At 25.6% G+C, this 19,606-nt stretch overlaps 1 protein-coding gene across 1 annotated transcript in view; it reads left to right on the top strand.

Moving 5' to 3' along the window:
* Nucleotides 1-19,606, top strand: part of LOC132921390 (uncharacterized) — a 127,038-nt gene that overhangs the window by 34,456 nt on the left and 72,976 nt on the right. The window contains 1 exon segment of the mRNA XM_060984395.1: nt 2,585-2,841. Within this exon segment, the coding sequence (XP_060840378.1) occupies nt 2,585-2,841 (257 nt within the window).

Genomic DNA, 19,606 nt, shown 5'->3' with positions numbered 1-19,606 from the left:
AAAATATCGTAAAAACTAACGTACACATTATATAGATAATAATGTTCTTTTCTTTAACCATTCATATAGATAAATTGGTTGAAATATTAAATCTAACTACAATAATTTGTTTACTTAAACGTTTATTTACTATATTGTATATTCGTAATATGGAGATACTTTATTGATAACAAATACAGGTCCTTGGTGTCGTCCTCTTTAAAATTTAATTACTATTGTTATTGTAACAGTTTATTCTTACATGTACTATAACAATTATTTTGAACATTTTTATTTTACAATTGTATTATTTTTGCTACTGATAATATTACTGCAGTCGTCGTGTAAATAATACTCGAGGTAATGTCACGCTGTAAAAGTGTAAAAATTATAGTATTTTTTCTGTCAGGATCAACTACTCTAACAAATTAGACATACTTTATATTTTAGTTGCTAAGATCTTCAAAATCTGGGACAGTGCCAAACCATCTCAGAGCTGTACAGTTCAAGCACTTCAATCCATCACTCACTAAGTACAAACAGTTACACAATACACGTTCGTACACACAAACATACGATACTACACATTAGCACTCATTGATTTTATACGGCAATCCCGTCCCATCCTTTGGGCTTGTCATATGATAGTTATACTTGGAAACGTCTTCTGGTGTGACATACGATTAGAAGGTGTATATATCACTACGCATTTCAGCAACTATATGCCACTATTAATACTATTTTATGATTCATTATCGTGCGGATATACAGATAATTGCTTTATTTTCTAAATAGGTAATTTACAGCCCAGGTTACAGTTATACCTGTATATAAAACACTATTATACTATTATTGTACTATTATATGCTTTACTCGTTGTTCCTTGTTAAAATAAAAAAAATATTGTTGTAAGGCGAAAAAAAAACGTTTATAATCAAATAAAAATATTATATGGGTGGATTAGACTACAGTAAAAATATCACAGAAAAATGAAAGAAATTACCATTTATTATTAGCTTATAATTAGAGACCCGGTAAAGACACTTACTTTCTTTATTCGCCTGAACAGTTGAAATCGAAAATATTCATAGACTTATTATGCAGACACCATTTTTATTTTCGCGAAATCACAAATTTGAGAATTTTTTATTTTATTTTCATAAGTCGCTACTATTATAAATCTATATTATTACTAAACCATATTATAGTTTTTAATATTGATCAACCGTTAGACCTACTATGTAGTGCAATAAGAATCAATTTTTAAAATTCTATTATAGTTGGTATATACTATATAATATATATATATTATATTATTTATTATGTCTTTGGTAAATACAAAAAGTCTACAAGGATAACACTTTTTTTTTTGTAAATAATGAGTGTATCCATACAAATCAGAGGAAAAAAAATAATACAAACAGATATATTGACAATAAAAATTTTCTTGGAGAACTATATATTATATATATATATATATATATATATATACAGAGTGTCCCACTGAGATCTGTCAATTGAAATAATGAAATAACTTTTGTTCTAATCAATATTTTTATAAAATTTCTTTTAAATATAAGTCATAGGCATTTGCACTACAGTTTTAGTATATATTTTTTATTTTTTATTTTTTAATACTGAAAATAAAAAACTTAAAAATTGATTTAAAAAATTTAAAAAATATTCAAAATAGACAATTTTTAAATTCGATTTAAAAAAAAATTTAGATGGTAAAAATATTTATGTAAGTCCAGTGGCTGATTTTTTACAATTTTTTAAATATCAATATTCTCGTTATAGGTAAATTACGATCTAGTTTATGTTAGAAACATAATTTCTAAAAATATATTTTTTTTAAAAATATTTTATATAAACATTTTTAAATAGGGGCATGTTAAAATCTAACTATTTTTTTATTTTATATAAACTAGATCGTAATTTACTTAACGAGAATATTGATATTTAAAAAAATTGTAAAAAATCAGAATTAAATAAATTTTTTTTTAAATTAGATTCACAAATTGGCTATTTTCGAATATTTTGGAATTTTTTTTATCAATTTTTTAGTTTTTTATTTTCAGTATTAAAAAATAAAAAATGTATACTAAAAATGTAGCGCAAGTTTCTATAAATTATATTTAAAATACATTTTTTTTTAAATATTGATTAGTACAACACTTATTTCATTTGTCAGATCTTCGTGGGATACCCCGTATACATTATACTCAAAATTGTTTAATCGTATGTATATAAATTATATGTTTCTTGCATACGTTATAAAGATAGTATTGCGTGTGTAATGTATACGTGGAATTAAATGACATGGTACTCCTTTACAGTCGTACTTCTTAATAACAATAAACACAGATATAGGTCAATAATTGTACATTTAAATAAGTTTGCAGTCCGATATTTATTATTTAACAATACTACTGGAATATCTTATATTATCGGAAATTTGAATATACTATAGGGTATAGTACAAAAATATTATTTTTGTGATTCTCAACAATTGATATTATTTTAATGTTTTTCTTCTTTTTCTTTTCTTTTTTAATAGTAAAATATTTTGTTATAACATTTACGTGTTTCCATTTTGTTTCAGGGCACAATTCGGGTACATCTCGAGATGTTATTGGCAAACACCTTGAGTGAAGTAATATCCAGCATAGTGATAACGGGCATAAACCAGCACGGGGTGTCGTCAGCAGCGACTAGTGGCGTGGTGGCGTCACCCACGAAAACGCAATGTTATGATCGGGACAAGCACGCGTGGTCTATAAGGAGCGATTGCCAATCAGAAACGGTCCGACTTCATATGGTCTACAAGGACATCCAGAACGTGCCCAGAAATCATCTCAGGTAATGAAATAGAGCATAATAAAATATTGATATATGTGTTATGACTTATAAGTGCCCTGGCCAAATGCTTATCCGTGTAAACATTTTATAATTTGTAAATATAGAGCTAGCTACATTTTTACAACATTTTCTCTGTTCTTTCTACTGTCTCACAAAATATTTATAAGCAAATCAATCATCATTGGTCTAGTGAATTTAAAAAAATGAAATGAAAAATATACGCATAGAACGCGATTAAAAAATTAATATATGTATAACGTATAAGAGTACATATATACCGTATTATGTAATTTACAAAAACTAAACTAAATAATTATTTTATTTACAATGTTGCAAACTAAATAAATACATCTAATTCTTCAGAATAAATCAGTAGTTATATAAAAAAAAGTAAAATATTGAGTTCGTGATAAGTTTATACATACTGTTTTTGTATATCCAATTTCACTAGAAATACACCACTTGTGTTGAAACAAAATAATAAATAAATTAAAAAATTGAATCTCAACAATTCGATAACCAACCAATATTTCATAATGGCATAGCTTATATCATTATTTAACATTTTAATAAAACAGCATATATTATTAATAATAATATAATATATTAAACTACAAATATAACTGAGAGGAACTTAATTAAAATGAGTATAATAATAGTCATTATAGTATGACATTTAGAAACTATAAAATGATGCAATTTTTATGTTCTGACTTATGACATATAAAATAAATTATATGTTCTATACTTATATACTATTATTATCATTTTACATACTTATAGCTATACTTTTATACCATGTAATATGTCAAATAGTATGATAATTTAATGTTAATACAATTTAAATTTTCTTATAAAGATTATTAGTGATTACAAAATACAAACTACACTGTTAAAGATTTTTCGCTGTCATTTTTGTTGACATTTATTTATTATGAACATTATTTTCAATATCAATATGACGATAAAAATGATTTTTATACATAACATAATAATATGTAATATTAATAATAATATAATGTTCATTTTCGTTTACTTATTTTTTTTTATTTTTTATAAAAAGTTAGGTTAGATAAACAAATGAAAGTTAATAATATAAATAATTGTATTTATTTTGCACTGAATATTGTAATATTTAGTTAAGTATAAGGAAATAAAAATATGATACACTTCAATATCATAGTTTAATATCGACTGTTCATTATAATATAACGTTTAATGTAGGTAAATACAGTATTTGTTTTAACTCGTTTTGAAACGTGATCATGCTTTGATTGTGATCATAATTCACGTATATATTACTTAATCATAATACTATTATGATAATTTCGTTTTGAGGTTCAACTTGCTGTTTAAATATTATAAATTATAATATACACCAACAATATTGGAAATTAATTAAAATAATACATAAATTATTTTTTCTATTATAAATTTAAGATTAATAGTGAATATATATGTAAAGCACTCAAAAATGATTATTACAGAAAAATTAAAAATTAATTATTTTTATACATTTATTTATTAGTTCTATTACATAATTTTTATGATGGTTTTTTTCAATCCAGATAAAACACAATAATATACAATTAGTCTATTTTCTTCTTATTTTAAAATAATCTTTTTACACATTTTAAATGAATGTTATAAATACCCTTATAAATTATTTTTGCTTTTACAATTGTATTTAATTATATACTAAAACATCTGTTTTACATAATGTATTTAATTTCAATAATTGATCAATATGTTAGGTAAACTTTTGTAAAATATGTATTTTATCTTATTGTAAATATTTAAATTTCTTAAAATATATTTCTGTACTTTATTTTATATTTAAATTAAGAATATCAAAGGAAATAAAAAAGACAATTTATAAGAAGCTTTTGTTAAAAAAAAAACTTTAATCGTTTGATTTAGAAACGGATGATTTAAATGGTTTAAAATAATTGGTTATATCATTCTAAATTCTAACTTATTTTCATTTAAAAAACTTTTATTTCCCACTTTAGAGGTATAAAATATTGTTACTCGATTCATTAAATTTGTATTTAATTTAATATTTAATTTATATAATTCAATTATTATCTTATCTAATGTCATAATATATTCATATTTTGAATATTTATATAAGCGATTTGAAAAAGCGGTTTATTAAAAGATAATTTGTTTTTTTTTAATTGTTTGCCCTTTTAAGCTTAACATGTAGTGGTTATGGTCGATAATTATAAAATCTATTAATTTTGACACATTTTGGATGTAGTATGTAATAAATTGTTATTTTTGTATTAATATTTAATAAAATTAAAAAAAAAAAATAGTGAACCTATAATTGTATCAGAGTTTATAATAGTTTTAAACAAAATAATACTTAAGTATAAACAATTAAATATTTTTGTTAATTTTCTAAATTGTTTAATAGATTATTATTTATTATATAATATCAACTTAATCTTTATAGTTGATCATAATGCGTTTCTTGAATAATATTTATTCTTGTACTTAGTATTTTAAGTTTTGACTATTGAATATTCAACTCTTATCTCACATACCTAGGTAGGTACTCAATTTTCTTAAAAAAAAAATATATATATTTTTTAGAACTCAAAAATGAATATATACGTATAATAGTTATCATACTCTTTGTAGGCTAAATTTGAATTTTTTTATATACAAAATTGAAAAAATTATTTTCTTAAATATTTTTTCTTTGTAGATTATTATTTAGTTTATTGAAATGACTAACAAAATTATAATATTCCAACAAAACATAAAACAATTTCAACTTTCAGTTTCCGGATTATCCAACGCATGAGTTCCAATACAAAGTAGGTTGAATTTATTTTTTGACTTATATGAATAGCCAGCCATTGATATCATTTACACTTTATTTTTTAGGATTCTTTAGCAATAACTTAAAAGAGCTAAGAATGTTAGAAAAATGTTCATAGTACACACTAATGTACCACTTTTGCCTATACGATACGCCGTGTTAAAATTTAGATAAAAATGTTGGGAAAATAATAAATATTACTATAATAATACATTATTATTCTCTATTCCAAATAAGCATAGATGAACATCACGAAAAATTACATTTTAATATATATATATACATGTATAAAATGTACATTTTCATGCAACGGTAATTAAAGTTAAAAATATGTAAACAATTTGTCACTTAGTATGGGTCATCAATTAAATTACGATGTAATATTATATAACTGTCTGACAATATAGGAGAATATCGTTCAGAGTTGACACGTTGAAGGTTTCGCACCTGTCAATATTTTCTTCAAATTCGATAAATATCATAAATATTTGTGTTTTATTCATTTTATTTATTTTTATGAAACCATACGAACCCATTGTAAAAAATATAACATAATAAATAATAAAATACTACAGATTTGAATAAAAAAGAAATTTAGGATTTACTATGAAAATAGGCTTACTCTTTATATTTTATTGGTGGTATTTTATACATAAATATTATCCATTTATTGTTACAAAACTCAAGATGAGATAAAAATAACCATCTTGCAATCGCGCTTTTCTCATATTGACACAAGGAAAGATTAATTTTTGAAACGTTATTATAAAATGATTTCGAAGAAAATTACGTACTCGCATTATATTAAAATATAAACTATATTTTAATTTACATGTCATCTATTAATGGATGTAAAGAGACAGCTCACTGAATCTGTACAAGTTTTTAAGTATCTAAAACACTGTTATGCTGTGTTTCTCGTAAGATTGGCACAACGCTCTAAGTGATTATGCATAGCCGGCCTAATATTTGTTAACATCTGTCCACGTAACACAGGCACTGCTTTAACTGTACGTCGGATAGGCGGTTTGTGAGTGAAACTAAAACTTCGCTTGAGCTACAGAAAATTGGGTGCTTGATAATTGGAAATACTCAATATATTTTAATATATTATGTGTTGAGAACAGATACCACAATAAAAAAAAAAAATTATATAATACAGATTTTTTTAGAATGATATTAAAAAAACAATCATTGAGATACTGTACATCAAATATAGTAAAATAAAAACAGTTGCATATTATAATATATTATTATATACACATATTTGTAAATTGCATACTCGTATTATAAAGAATATTATTATTATTTTTTAATTCTTAAAAATATTTTGATACAATTTTAATGTTCATTTAGATTATTTATTAGTTAGTTTTAAATATTGACTATGTGAATACTAAATATTATCTTAACAATTTTAATGGAGAAATATAGAAGTATTTGGTAGTAATTTTGCATTTATGTTGAGTTATATACTTATACATTGTTATAAGCTTACATTAAGATATTTTTGATTTCAACATCGCAAGTTGTTACTTAAAAGGTTTCACTGTACATACCTGCTGTATAGATTATATTAAACTTATGAATTCTTCATTCACCCTACTCTTTCAACAAACTCCCTGAGCCGGTTGTTCCGTAAAAAACGGATTTACAAAATCAAGGAAGTCGTGACTTATATAGTTATATCTCTGTAAAGTTTCATATTTATGTTGTTTCTTTAAATAATGTTTTGAAAAAAATTATTTTGTAAAAATAATTTCAGCAAAATATATATTACACAATGTGATTTGATTAACAACATTTTTGTCAAAGCCAATTTTAAGGAGTTATATTTTACTCTATAATAAAATGAATTTTAAGTTTATTGTTTTTTCATATTACAATGTGTCGTCAGAATTTTGTTATATGGTAAATTATATTTCTGTACATTAGAAATAATACTGTGCTTATTTGTGTTTTCGTACCATGTACCAAATATAGATATATTATAGAATTTTAAGGTTGTAATTAAACATTTCATGGTATGGAATATCGATATAATGAATATAAATAGATTGTTTTCTATAGTTTGCCTTGTGTTTTCTATGGTAACCTAACCCTAAAAGTCCACTAACATCTTAAAATATTATTTGTTTTAAAATATTTACATTAATTATTAGAAGAAGTTACGTTAACTAGGTTAAATAGAAACACGAGTTACATTAGGAAAATTAATATTTTTACAATTATCGCTTGTAAGTTGTAATGCTATATAGTAGGTATTATAGTATAGTAATAAAAGGATTATCAACAGCTGAATATTTGAATATTTGTATATTGCAAATATTTAATCGCTAAATTAAATATGCTTTCTTGTTCTCAAACATTATATCAACAAGTGGAAAATACAGTAGATGGAATAATATAGTATCCTCTTATATTATTATATTATCTGTGTGTGATAGTCTGATCGATTGTACATAATATACCAGCTCTGACGCCAAAAAAGTAGAGTTCTTCCTTACGATTTAATTTGCAAATTAAACGTAGAGCGACAGGCATAATCTAAACTTACAACGGTTCCAGTAAAATCAACTTAAAATCAGTATATAATCTCTCTGAGCAAACTTTTGTCATCATTGGTCATTAGACATACGTTTTTCAAGCTCTAACAGATAACGTTAGTAATATTTCATTGTTGAAGCACTTGCATTAATCTAAACACTGAAAACCAACATTGTGACTTTATAGAACGTTAGAAATAAAAAATCTCAAATTATTTTAGTTATACAAAATGAGCGTGTACACATATTATTTTAATGTTTAAAATCTAAATAATGATTCGAAGGTATCAATATTGATAAACCTTAAATGTAGAATCAATTTATTTAGAAAAAAAATGTTTTACATTTCATTACTAACATTTTTGATTAGATAAAAACAAGTTTCAAGATTAACGCAGATAAGCTTTGTTAATTCTTAAATTTGATAATCATTGAACATAGTTGATTATCATATAATAGTTTATTAAAAAGTAACTAAATTTTGGATCTTAAAAATTCTTTTCTGAATACTTTAATGTTTTGAGATGGCAATTTTTGGTTTTAAGTTCACGACACTGACATTGGACAGTCTGTAGGGGGTCGTGGATGTTCCCAAGAACACACTATAAGACTTCTTATTTGGGTCAACAATTTCTATTGAAATTACATTTTACCTACTTGGGAAGGTAATTGTGCATAGCAATATAGTATTGTTCCATGACAAATAATATATACATTTTTATTTTAATAAAATGTTTGTCAAGGTCCATTATTAAAACGAATATATCTTATTATTTTAATAACATTTTAGTAAAAGCCCATTATTAGAACGAAAATTCTATTATCAATTGTATAATATACAATTCAATTATACGTAATTCTTATTTTAAATACGTATTTATTATCGCAAAATCATTGACTGTCGTAAAAATAACTCGAACAAAATATATTACTATCTTAATCAAATAGTGATCACGATAACCAACGTGTACTTGCAATGTTATAAAATAACAAAATAGAGAACATTTGATGAACATAGTAATGCAGTAAATATATATGTCTCCCCCGAGTGTTATATATTATAGATGAAATAATATAGAAAAACGATAATATCATTAACCTCGTTCTTCATTGTAGCAATGATGACAATAGTATGAATGTTCTCACATAATCTAATCGCATAAAGTTTCTTTTTTTTTTATTATGTCTGTTGCTTACATAATCATTTGGGCACTGAACGTCACATGGGAGCATTTTGGAAAATACACGTTTCAATTGTGCTTATTATTCATAGTTATACTTTGAAAAAGGGACAACGACGAGATTTAGTTGTCTATTTGGCGTTCGTCGTTCGATACTCTAAATCCAGTCTCATTGCATTTCCATTACACCCCGATTGCGTTACGAATTCATCTGACGTTTCAGAACACACCCGAATTATGATACCATACAATATTATCATTTTAGATTTTTTTCGGATTCAAAACACTATTGGTTTGGCAACGATGGTTTATTGAATATGTTTGTAAACACGTGTTTGTTGTAAAGGGAATGTTTTATTTTATTTCTGTATCTAAAAAATTGTTAAAACCCCAAATATAAAAAAATCTTTGAGTTTCCGATAAAAATGTAAAACATTAAACTTCAGTTTATTTTTTAGTTCGTTTTAATTAAAGTACACGTTATAGTTACTACACTGGTTAAATTCATTACAAGCCTATAAACTTTATAATATGAAGTAATAAACAAAAATTTCGGTTTTTAGGATTTGATCCTGTAAAAGTGAAACAATGCGATTCGTGATAGATTGTTAAGGGGAAATTAGGGTGATGGTCTTAAAAAATTCGAAAACCACTGCTTTAGTAGGTACTTGTTTCATTTTGTAAATTATAAGAAAGATATCTTAGTTTCTTTAAACATTGCCTGATTATTGTTTTATCATTTTTTTGACATAATACATAGAGTAGCTATATGTTGAGTGCCTATATGTTATAGGCACTTAACATTTTAAAACGACCATAAACGGATATATGTGTAATAAACCGTAGAAAGGGTTTGCACCATAACGCATCAGCGTCTTAAAAACGTATATTACTAATAAATGTTGTTTGTAAATATCTTTAGTAGGTTTCTGTATTCGGTTTATTACTTCTTAAATTGTTTTCACTCGTATCACAAATGTTGCTAAGTACAAATTACTGCGTTCAATTGCTTTCTAAATGCATCTAAAATAGGTACTTATTAAATGGTCAAAATGAAAATGTAATCAGAGTATAGTGACAACCATCAATCGTTTTAAATTCGTTACACTAATGATTAGTCACTTTGTCACACAATTGTGTAACTTGTCGATCAATTAGTATTTTCACTGAAACGTGGCGTTTATATTATACATACGATACACATTGTCATGATTTTATAACAAATGTTTGAAACATTATTTTAAACTTATCGCATGCAGATATTTTTTTTATGATGTAGTTTTTATCTTAGTTTTTATCTACGTTTTTTTTTTTACATTACAAATTTGTACGTATATTTATTATTATTATTTAAAATAAAAAAAATTGTTTAGTACAAATGATTTTGGTTTTTTAGTTCTCACAAAATAATTTAAATAAATACATGACAATGTTATGGAGTCAACCACAGAGTTAAGGAAATTAAATGAAAAACGAACTTTTGAAGAAAATACAAAAATAAAAATATGTATTATAATATATAATACACAGTGAAATGTAAATTCATATGGCATTCACTAACAATACTTTCGTTTCATTTTTCCTTTTTATTTATTTTACAAAAGGAGTAATATTAAAACTCATTTTGAATACATTTTGGTGATTTATATGATTCCCTTTGCTCTTTGCTAACCTTTATATTCTTTAGATTGGGCATACATATCATTCTACTTTAAAGAAACTTATTTTAAAAACTATTATGTAATTTTTAAGTTATTAGCTTAATTATTAATTAAAGTATTTTAATTTTAAATATAGGTTAATTATTTCATCGAATTGCATTCGTTATTTCGAATTCATGTTTTTGAAAATATTGTTTTTTTTTACATAATTTCCAGTCTAAAAACATTTTTTTTTTATAATTTTTGAATTTTTATTTAAAGTTTTAGTCTGCTGAGTGATGAAGTAGGGGATAACCCGCAAAATGTTAGCCTATTTATATATTTACCTAAACTTAAAATGCTTATATCTTATAATCTACTCTCCAAAATGTCGTTGTTCATGTATTGAAAATTTGAAAAACTCCAAAAAATATTTTGTTTTAGAATATCAATTTAAAAATGTATGTTGCCATTCAAAAAAGAAAAAAATTAAAACAAAATATAATAATTAATAAAAAATTGTTTTTAAAATAAGCAAAAATTATTTTACTGTATCATTTAGGTAATAATAATTATTTTATTAAATATTTTATTTTTAAATTTTACCCTTGGCTCATCTTGGTTCTAATTAGATTTAGTTTTCTATCATAAACTACCTTCAAGATTTAAGTTTTTTTTATTATAAAAAGTATCATCGGATTGTAAGTACACAAACAATTTTGTTTGTGTAACCAAACAATTATGTGTATTTACACAAAGTTGTAAAACCATGCATCCAATGATGCGCCTATAATCTATACAAATTTTAAATGTTTAATATGAAAGATAAATTTATTTATTCTATAAAATTATAATATTATTATTATCTAGAAGTTTTAAATGTATAAGGTTGATTTATAAATAGTTGACTTACAATATTATAGTTATTTAAAGTTTAGAAGAAGGAAGTTTAATTTATGTGCAAATATAATGCTAACTTACTATCTTTACTTCCTCACCTATATAGATCAATCGTTAAAACTTTAAATAAGGTACTATATAGATAATATCACAATAACTTTAAATGGTTTCAATATAATATATTAACTTACGGTATGTATTACGGTGAATAATTTAAATTGAAATGTTGTCAAAATGTAATAGGCAATTATCGATGTTCACTATATACAATAAAGGTATGTAATTATTGTTATACAAGCCAAATACAAGTGTATGTCTAAATGTGACTTGCTTATTAGTTATAAATATCTACGTTTTGTTATAAATGTTTTAAGTTTACTATTATAAATTATAATCTCAAATTCTACCAAAAAAATTATATACCTATAGGTAGTTGTATATATACAACTATATTATAAATCATATATTATATTAATATTCTACGTATACAGTCAAACAGTTTCACAAATTATTTTGTATTGTATTGTATACCTACCGACTTGATATTATTGTTATTTGTGTCACCTACGCCCATCGTCTCGCGACGAGTCATCTCAAGCTGCTGTCGCTCTACCAGTTTGGAGGAATAGCCCAGCCGCATTATCCTGCAACTGTAGACTGTCGCTTCATCATCGTGGTCATTAGTAACATTATATTTTGAACCTTTTCTCTAGTATAACTGTATAAACTCTCGCTATATGGGCGGAGCACTGCTAGGTAAATTATTATTATATTATTTGTATTTTTTGAACATAAAAAATAACACCAGTTATTTATTTATTAGTATTTATTGTATATTCAAATCTATACATTATTTATTATAAACTGTGTTTAACGTTCTAAATTTAAAGAAGTGCTAACGAAAACCGAAAAAATCGGCTGTATCTAAATGATCGAAAAAAATGGGAATGATTAAAAACGTATTACCCCATAAGCAATGGGGATGTTTTCGGAAAATATAAGTTCAAATCCGAAAAATTATAAGGAAAAATAGTACAAATATTAAAAATACAACAATTTTTAAATTCGAAGCCAGGATAATGAAACGATTAGAGAACTGACTCGTATTAGATAACCCAATCGTGAGTAAAAAAGCTAACAAAATTATAAAATAGGACACCAAAGGATTATGCTTGATTGATACGTCCAACTGCATTACATCTATAACAAATACATTTTTTTTTGCACAAGGAAAATATATAAATATTATTCAAAACAAATAAAATAAATTTACCAATTTCGGGATAGGGGATCTCGTTATCACTTCTTTTCAACAGATTACTCTCGTCTTCTAAATTTGAGTTACTTTGTTGAAGTGGGATGAGCTCCTCAGCCGATGGGTTGAGCTTAAGTTTTAGACGTTCGTTATTACTCCTTATAATTTCATTGATAATATTTTCTTCAGGAGTAGAGTTACTCTGACGAAGTGGAGTAAAATGCTCAGCAAATGGTATGAGCTTAATTTTTCGTCGTTCGTTATTACTTCTTATAATTTCGTTGATAATATCGTCTTCTAGCGTAGTGTTACTCTGACGAAGTGGAGTAAAATGCTCAGCAAATGGTATGAGCTTAATTTTTCGTCGTTCGTTATTACTTCTTATAATTTCGTTGATAATATCGTCTTCTAGCGTAGTGTTACTTTGAAGAATTGGGTTGAATTTCTCAGTCAATAGTTTGAGTTTAAGTTTTGGTCGTTCGTTATAACTCCTTATTAATTCATTGATAACATCGACTTTTAAAGCAGAGTTACTCTGACGAACTGGGGTAAAATCCTCAGTCAATAGTTTGAGCTTAAGTTTTGGTCGTTCGTTATAACTCCGTATTAATTCATTGTTAATAATGACTTCTAAGGTATCGTTGCTCTGATGAAGTGGGGTAAAATGCTCAGTCAATGATTTGAGCTTAAGTTTTGGTTGTTCGTTATAATTGCTTTTTAACAGATTACTCTCGTCTTCTAAATTTGAGTTACTTTGTTGAAGTGGGATGAGCTCCTCAGCCGATGGGTTGAGCTTAAGTTTTAGACGTTCGTTATTACTTCTTATAATTTCGTTGATAATATCGTCTTCTAGCGTAGTGTTACTCTGACGAAGTGGAGTAAAATGCTCAGCAAATGGTATGAGCTTAATTTTTCGTCGTTCGTTATTACTTCTTATAATTTCGTTGATAATATCGTCTTCTAGCGTAGTGTTACTTTGAAGAATTGGGTTGAATTTCTCAGTCAATAGTTTGAGTTTAAGTTTTGGTCGTTCGTTATAACTCCTTATTAATTCATTGATAACATCGACTTTTAAAGCAGAGTTACTCTGACGAACTGGGGTAAAATCCTCAGTCAATAGTTTGAGCTTAAGTTTTGGTCGTTCGTTATAACTCCGTATTAATTCATTGTTAATAATGACTTCTAAGGTATCGTTGCTCTGATGAAGTGGGGTAAAATGCTCAGTCAATGATTTGAGCTTAAGTTTTGGTTGTTCGTTATAATTGCTTTTCAACAGATTACTCTCGTCTTCTAAATTTGAGTTACTTTGTTGAAGTGGGATGAGCTCCTCAGCCGATGGTTTGAGCTTAAGTTTTGGTCGTTCGTTATCACTCGTTATTAATTTATTGATATCGTTTTCTAAATTGGAGATATTTCGACGAATTGGGATGAACTCCTTAGCTAATGGGTTAAGCTTAAGTGTTGGTCGTTCGTTATCATTCCTTTTCAACAGATTACTATCGTCTTTTAAATTGGAGATATTTTTACGAATTGGGATGAACTCCTTAGCTAATGGGTTAAGCTTAAGTGTCGGTCGTTCGTTATCACTCCTTATCAATCGCTTGCTATCACCTTCTAAAGTAGAATTACTCTGACTTATTGGGGTAAATTCCTTTGCCCAAGGATTGATATTGATTGTGTGTCGCAAATGAACTTTATTCATCGATATATTTTTATTCTGTTCTGGTACTGTGTCATCAGCTTGTGTGTCTGCAAGCACTTCCGACATTCCATCTTTAGGTGGTGTCTAAACAATATTTTTGTATATTTATATATTAATTTATATAATTAATGTCAAATAATGATTTGAATGATTTTGAATGTTGTTTGATAACAACATTATTTAGTAAACTATTTTTTCAATTTATTATGATGATAACAATTCATAAAATTTTTATCGACATTTAAAATAAAACTTATTACATACAATATATTGTATTGATGAAATAAATAGATATTTTTTTTTGTAGCAATAATAAAATAATCTTGCATTGCTAATCATATTTTAGTCGGTTTTTTCTGGAGAAATTAGATTTATTGATTTTTATAAAAAGTACTGTTTTATCTAATATTACTATGCAAATTGATACATTTGATACAGTTTTTTTCATATAATTGTTTTGTTGTATTGTTTATGAAAAGTTATTTTAAATTTGAACCTTTTTGTATTAATTCGCATAAACGTTAACGCCAAAATGTGGATAAAAAGTTACGTTAAATTCAATATTAAATTCGTTAATGTATTTTTAATTTATGAATAAAATAAATAAATCAAGTTATAGGCGCAAAGTAAAAAGCTTAAACACCTATGTTAACTTTATTTAATGAAAATAAGAATACTGTATTACGTTGAAATACTTCTTTAATTTTAATACTTTCTTTATCGTAAAAAAATAAATACATTATTAATTAATAGATTATTTATTATTAAATATATTTAAAAATATTGTAATACGACAACGATTGAATTAAAACTACGTAAATCTAATGCAGAGTTACAATAAAAAAAATAAGATTTTTGTATAATTTCATTTACTTGTATAAATTAATATAAAAAATATTTATATCGTTATAATAATAAATCATTAATGCAAAAAGAAAAATATAAAATAGATTACATACATACAAATACAATACATTACATTTATTGAAATATAGGTACGCAAGACATTTTCATACAGTAAAACAACAAATATTTCACCCAAAACAAACAAATGAAAATTTCAATGAACTTCTGTATTATTATTATATAAATTCTTTACAAACTACATTCATTGTATCTTTTTTAGTATTTTACGTGTCTTTAATTTTTTAAATTTTCAACAGTTTTAATCGAACATGGCATTTGATATGTCATATGATAAGAATAGTAAAAGCTATTCTTATCGGAAATTTACGTCTAGTACTCTAGTACCTAATGATGCGATAACACAGAAATAGTGGTGGAATGTTTGCGTGCACATTGTATACACCAGATAGTAGCTATTACAGTAGTCGCAAAAGCAATGCAGTTGTAAAGATGTGTGCCTGCGGCCACGGAAATATTAACGCACATCGCTACACAGAAAACTAAATGTTTCCAAAAATTATTTAATTGATACATTTTCGGACTTTTCTCCATGAGATGGCTCATTTACTCGCCGAGTACTTGCGTTTGAAAAAAAAAATCATAAATATTAAAATATCGGTTTAGTAGAATTCTAAATATAGCTGCTCAAAGAAATCGCTTGTTGTGAATTAGTAAAACTTTTAAAATTTAAACTGTTTTAATAGGTAACAGTAATATTATAATATATAATAATATAATATATTATATTGTTAAATGTATTAATATGCTGTTTGAACTTTAAACAACTACTATATTTATTGCAATATAGCTATTAGCGATGGATAATTATTATTATACCTATTAATAGATCCTTAATCCTTCTTCCAAATTTGTTTTGATTCAATAGACACTAGTTATTTATAAAAATACAGCGTATTTTGCTCTTTTATCGCGTGCGGTGTGCCTAGTGCCTACTACAAAGTATAATACTATTATTCAACAAACTCGTACCACAGCATTTGTAAATGATACCAATATGATTTCTTTCACTACACAGTGATGTTGTTTATTTATTTATTATTATATTTATTATTTTGTATTATTTTAATTATCGTCCGCAAAAAATTTGAGTGGATATCAAAATTGTAAATAAACTTAAATAAAATAATAAAAAACTTGAATGTTATTAGCAAATGCAGAAAAAATCAAGACAAGTTTTGTGAAAAAACCTCAAGTTGAAAGTAAAAATATACACTATGTTAATATAAATTTTACTTACTAATTATAAATTTACAGTTTTATCAGTTATTTTTTATTAGTTACCTACCTATGTATTTATCACTTTATCAGTTCATCACAGTTTTGACTTTGCACTACAATAAAGCACAAAATATGCAAAAATAAAAAGTTTAAAATACGTTTAAGCCTTAAATCAATAAATCATGTAATACATATTAAAACTTTATAAAATAAATCAAAATTGTATTATCAATCAAGTAATGCAATATTGCCAATATAATGTTAGGAATGGAACATTATGAAGTGGACGTTTGGATGCGAGTAATTTAGGCGAGAGAGTTTTAAATGTTTGAGATTTTCACATAACTTTAATACACCTCCAAAAACGTTTTGTACGATTAAAATTTAATTTGTCGAATATGTACATAAAACCATCTTGTAAAAAAATTCCACAAACACGATTTTTTAATAAATTGGACATTATTTTCGGACTAACACAACACTTCAAATGCCAGTTATGAAATAACACTTGTGTATCGTGAATTATGATAATCTGTCGTATTAAACATCGACTAACTGCCTTATCTCTTATATTGATTTATCTCAATTTCTTTACCTATAGCATAGGTTTTTAATTTTTTCTGGATCATGGCCCCTACTCCCTTTGAAGTAGAAAATTAACAAATTTATTTTTGGGTTATTTAAAAAAAAACCCATAGCCATCCCACGGATTCCCCGAATAACAATCTATCGGGTCCATGGCCCACCGATTAGGAACCTATAACCTAGACTCTAGAGCAGAGGTTGCAGTGGTTTTCAACATTTTTTTGAATCACGACCCCCTATTTTTATCGTTTTGTAAGTTGACCCCCTTAAAAAAAGATGTTTTATTCATCAAAATTTGATTTATACATTTATACATCTACTACCAAAATGATACCTTGGTAGGAACTGATTATTATAAATATTTGTGACTGAAATTTTTCAAATATATCTACGTATACCTACGATACGAGTTAGAAACAATTTAATAATCTATATCTACAATCGATACGATTACGCTCCTCGAAATTGTATAGATATAGAACAAAATAAAAAATTTTAACTTTATTTTATTTTTAAATAATATGAATAAATCATATCGTCTCTTATTTTTGGCGACCGCAACCCCCAAACCTATCAATCGCGACCCACAGGTTGAAAACCACTCACTTAGAGCATTTAATATTTTTTTGATAATGGTAATGGATAAGAAAATAGAATATACGATAACTAATTAGTAATTAATAAGCCGCAATGATTTATTTTAATCCTATAATGTTACAAATAAATAACCGTAGTATCTTATTAAAATATTTATTATTAACGAAACAAATAGTTAGTGTGAATTTGACGCGTAACATCTCTTAAGTTTATTTCCCTGTTTACCAAACAATTGAATTGGGTATAATGTTAGAATATTATAATTTTAACTCAAATAATTATTTATTCATTCACTTAGAACTATTTAAATTTTGTTATTTTTATTAACACTATATTAAATTCAAAAATAGAAGTCCCAATATTACTTGAGGTTAAAATGTATTTTAATTATGATATTCATAAATTTGCAACACTACAGAGTAGAAGAAAAATTTAGGTACCTAGGTACCTATACAAGTATTTAATATTATATTATAATATATATTTACATTGCTTTTATTAAAATTATTTTTAAATATACCTACAATGTACATAAATTAAAAAAATATAATATTAATTTACATATTTTATATAGTTTTATTAAATGTATTTTTATTTTGTTCATAATAATAATATATTATAATCTATAATATAAAAATGAATCGCAATATGTGTTGGTAAGCGCATAACTCAAAAAGTACCCAACGGATTTTAGTACAGTTTTCACTAATCAATAGGTCTAGATTCAGGGAAGGTTTTAATATACAATTTATTTTTTTTTTTCCCACCCGGCGTTGCCTGGGCAAAAGTCACTTCAGGTGAAAACCGAGATTTTAAAATGTAAAAAGATGTTTGTATTTCTTCTAAGTGGTTGCTAGGATACCATAAATATGTCTAATTTTGTTTTATTTTAATATTTAATTTATATTTGATATGCCTCCTATAAGACGAAGCAATTTAGGTAGAAGAACCAGAAATGCTAAAAACCAAGCATAATTTAGCATTACTTTTGAATTTTCTCATACATAATAACACTAATACATGGCCTACGAAAATGCCAAAAAACCAACTACTACACGGGCAACGCCGTGCCGGGACAGCTATTAATATGATTCATAAAGAAGTATCTCGATATGTAAAAAAAAACAACTTGGCATATACACGGCATATCCACGGCGTTTTCCGTCGAATTCAAGATTATCATTGTCTTATATCGGAGTAGTTATACACTTACACACGACGGATATACGCAGCGGATGAAAACACGTTTTGGTGGACGAACGCCGTAATAATAAAAACGCAAACTCTTAATTTCACATTGTTTTAAAATATTAGAATGAGATATACTGGTGACGGGAAATTTCGCGTTTATACCATAATTTTTTAGTTATTGTACAAGATA

This window comes from Rhopalosiphum padi, chromosome 2 (assembly GCF_020882245.1).
Source record: "Rhopalosiphum padi isolate XX-2018 chromosome 2, ASM2088224v1, whole genome shotgun sequence".
Classification (NCBI taxonomy): Eukaryota; Metazoa; Arthropoda; class Insecta; order Hemiptera; family Aphididae; genus Rhopalosiphum; species Rhopalosiphum padi.
Note: the sequence above shows the minus strand (reverse complement) of the source record. Positions and strands in the feature narration are given on the sequence as shown.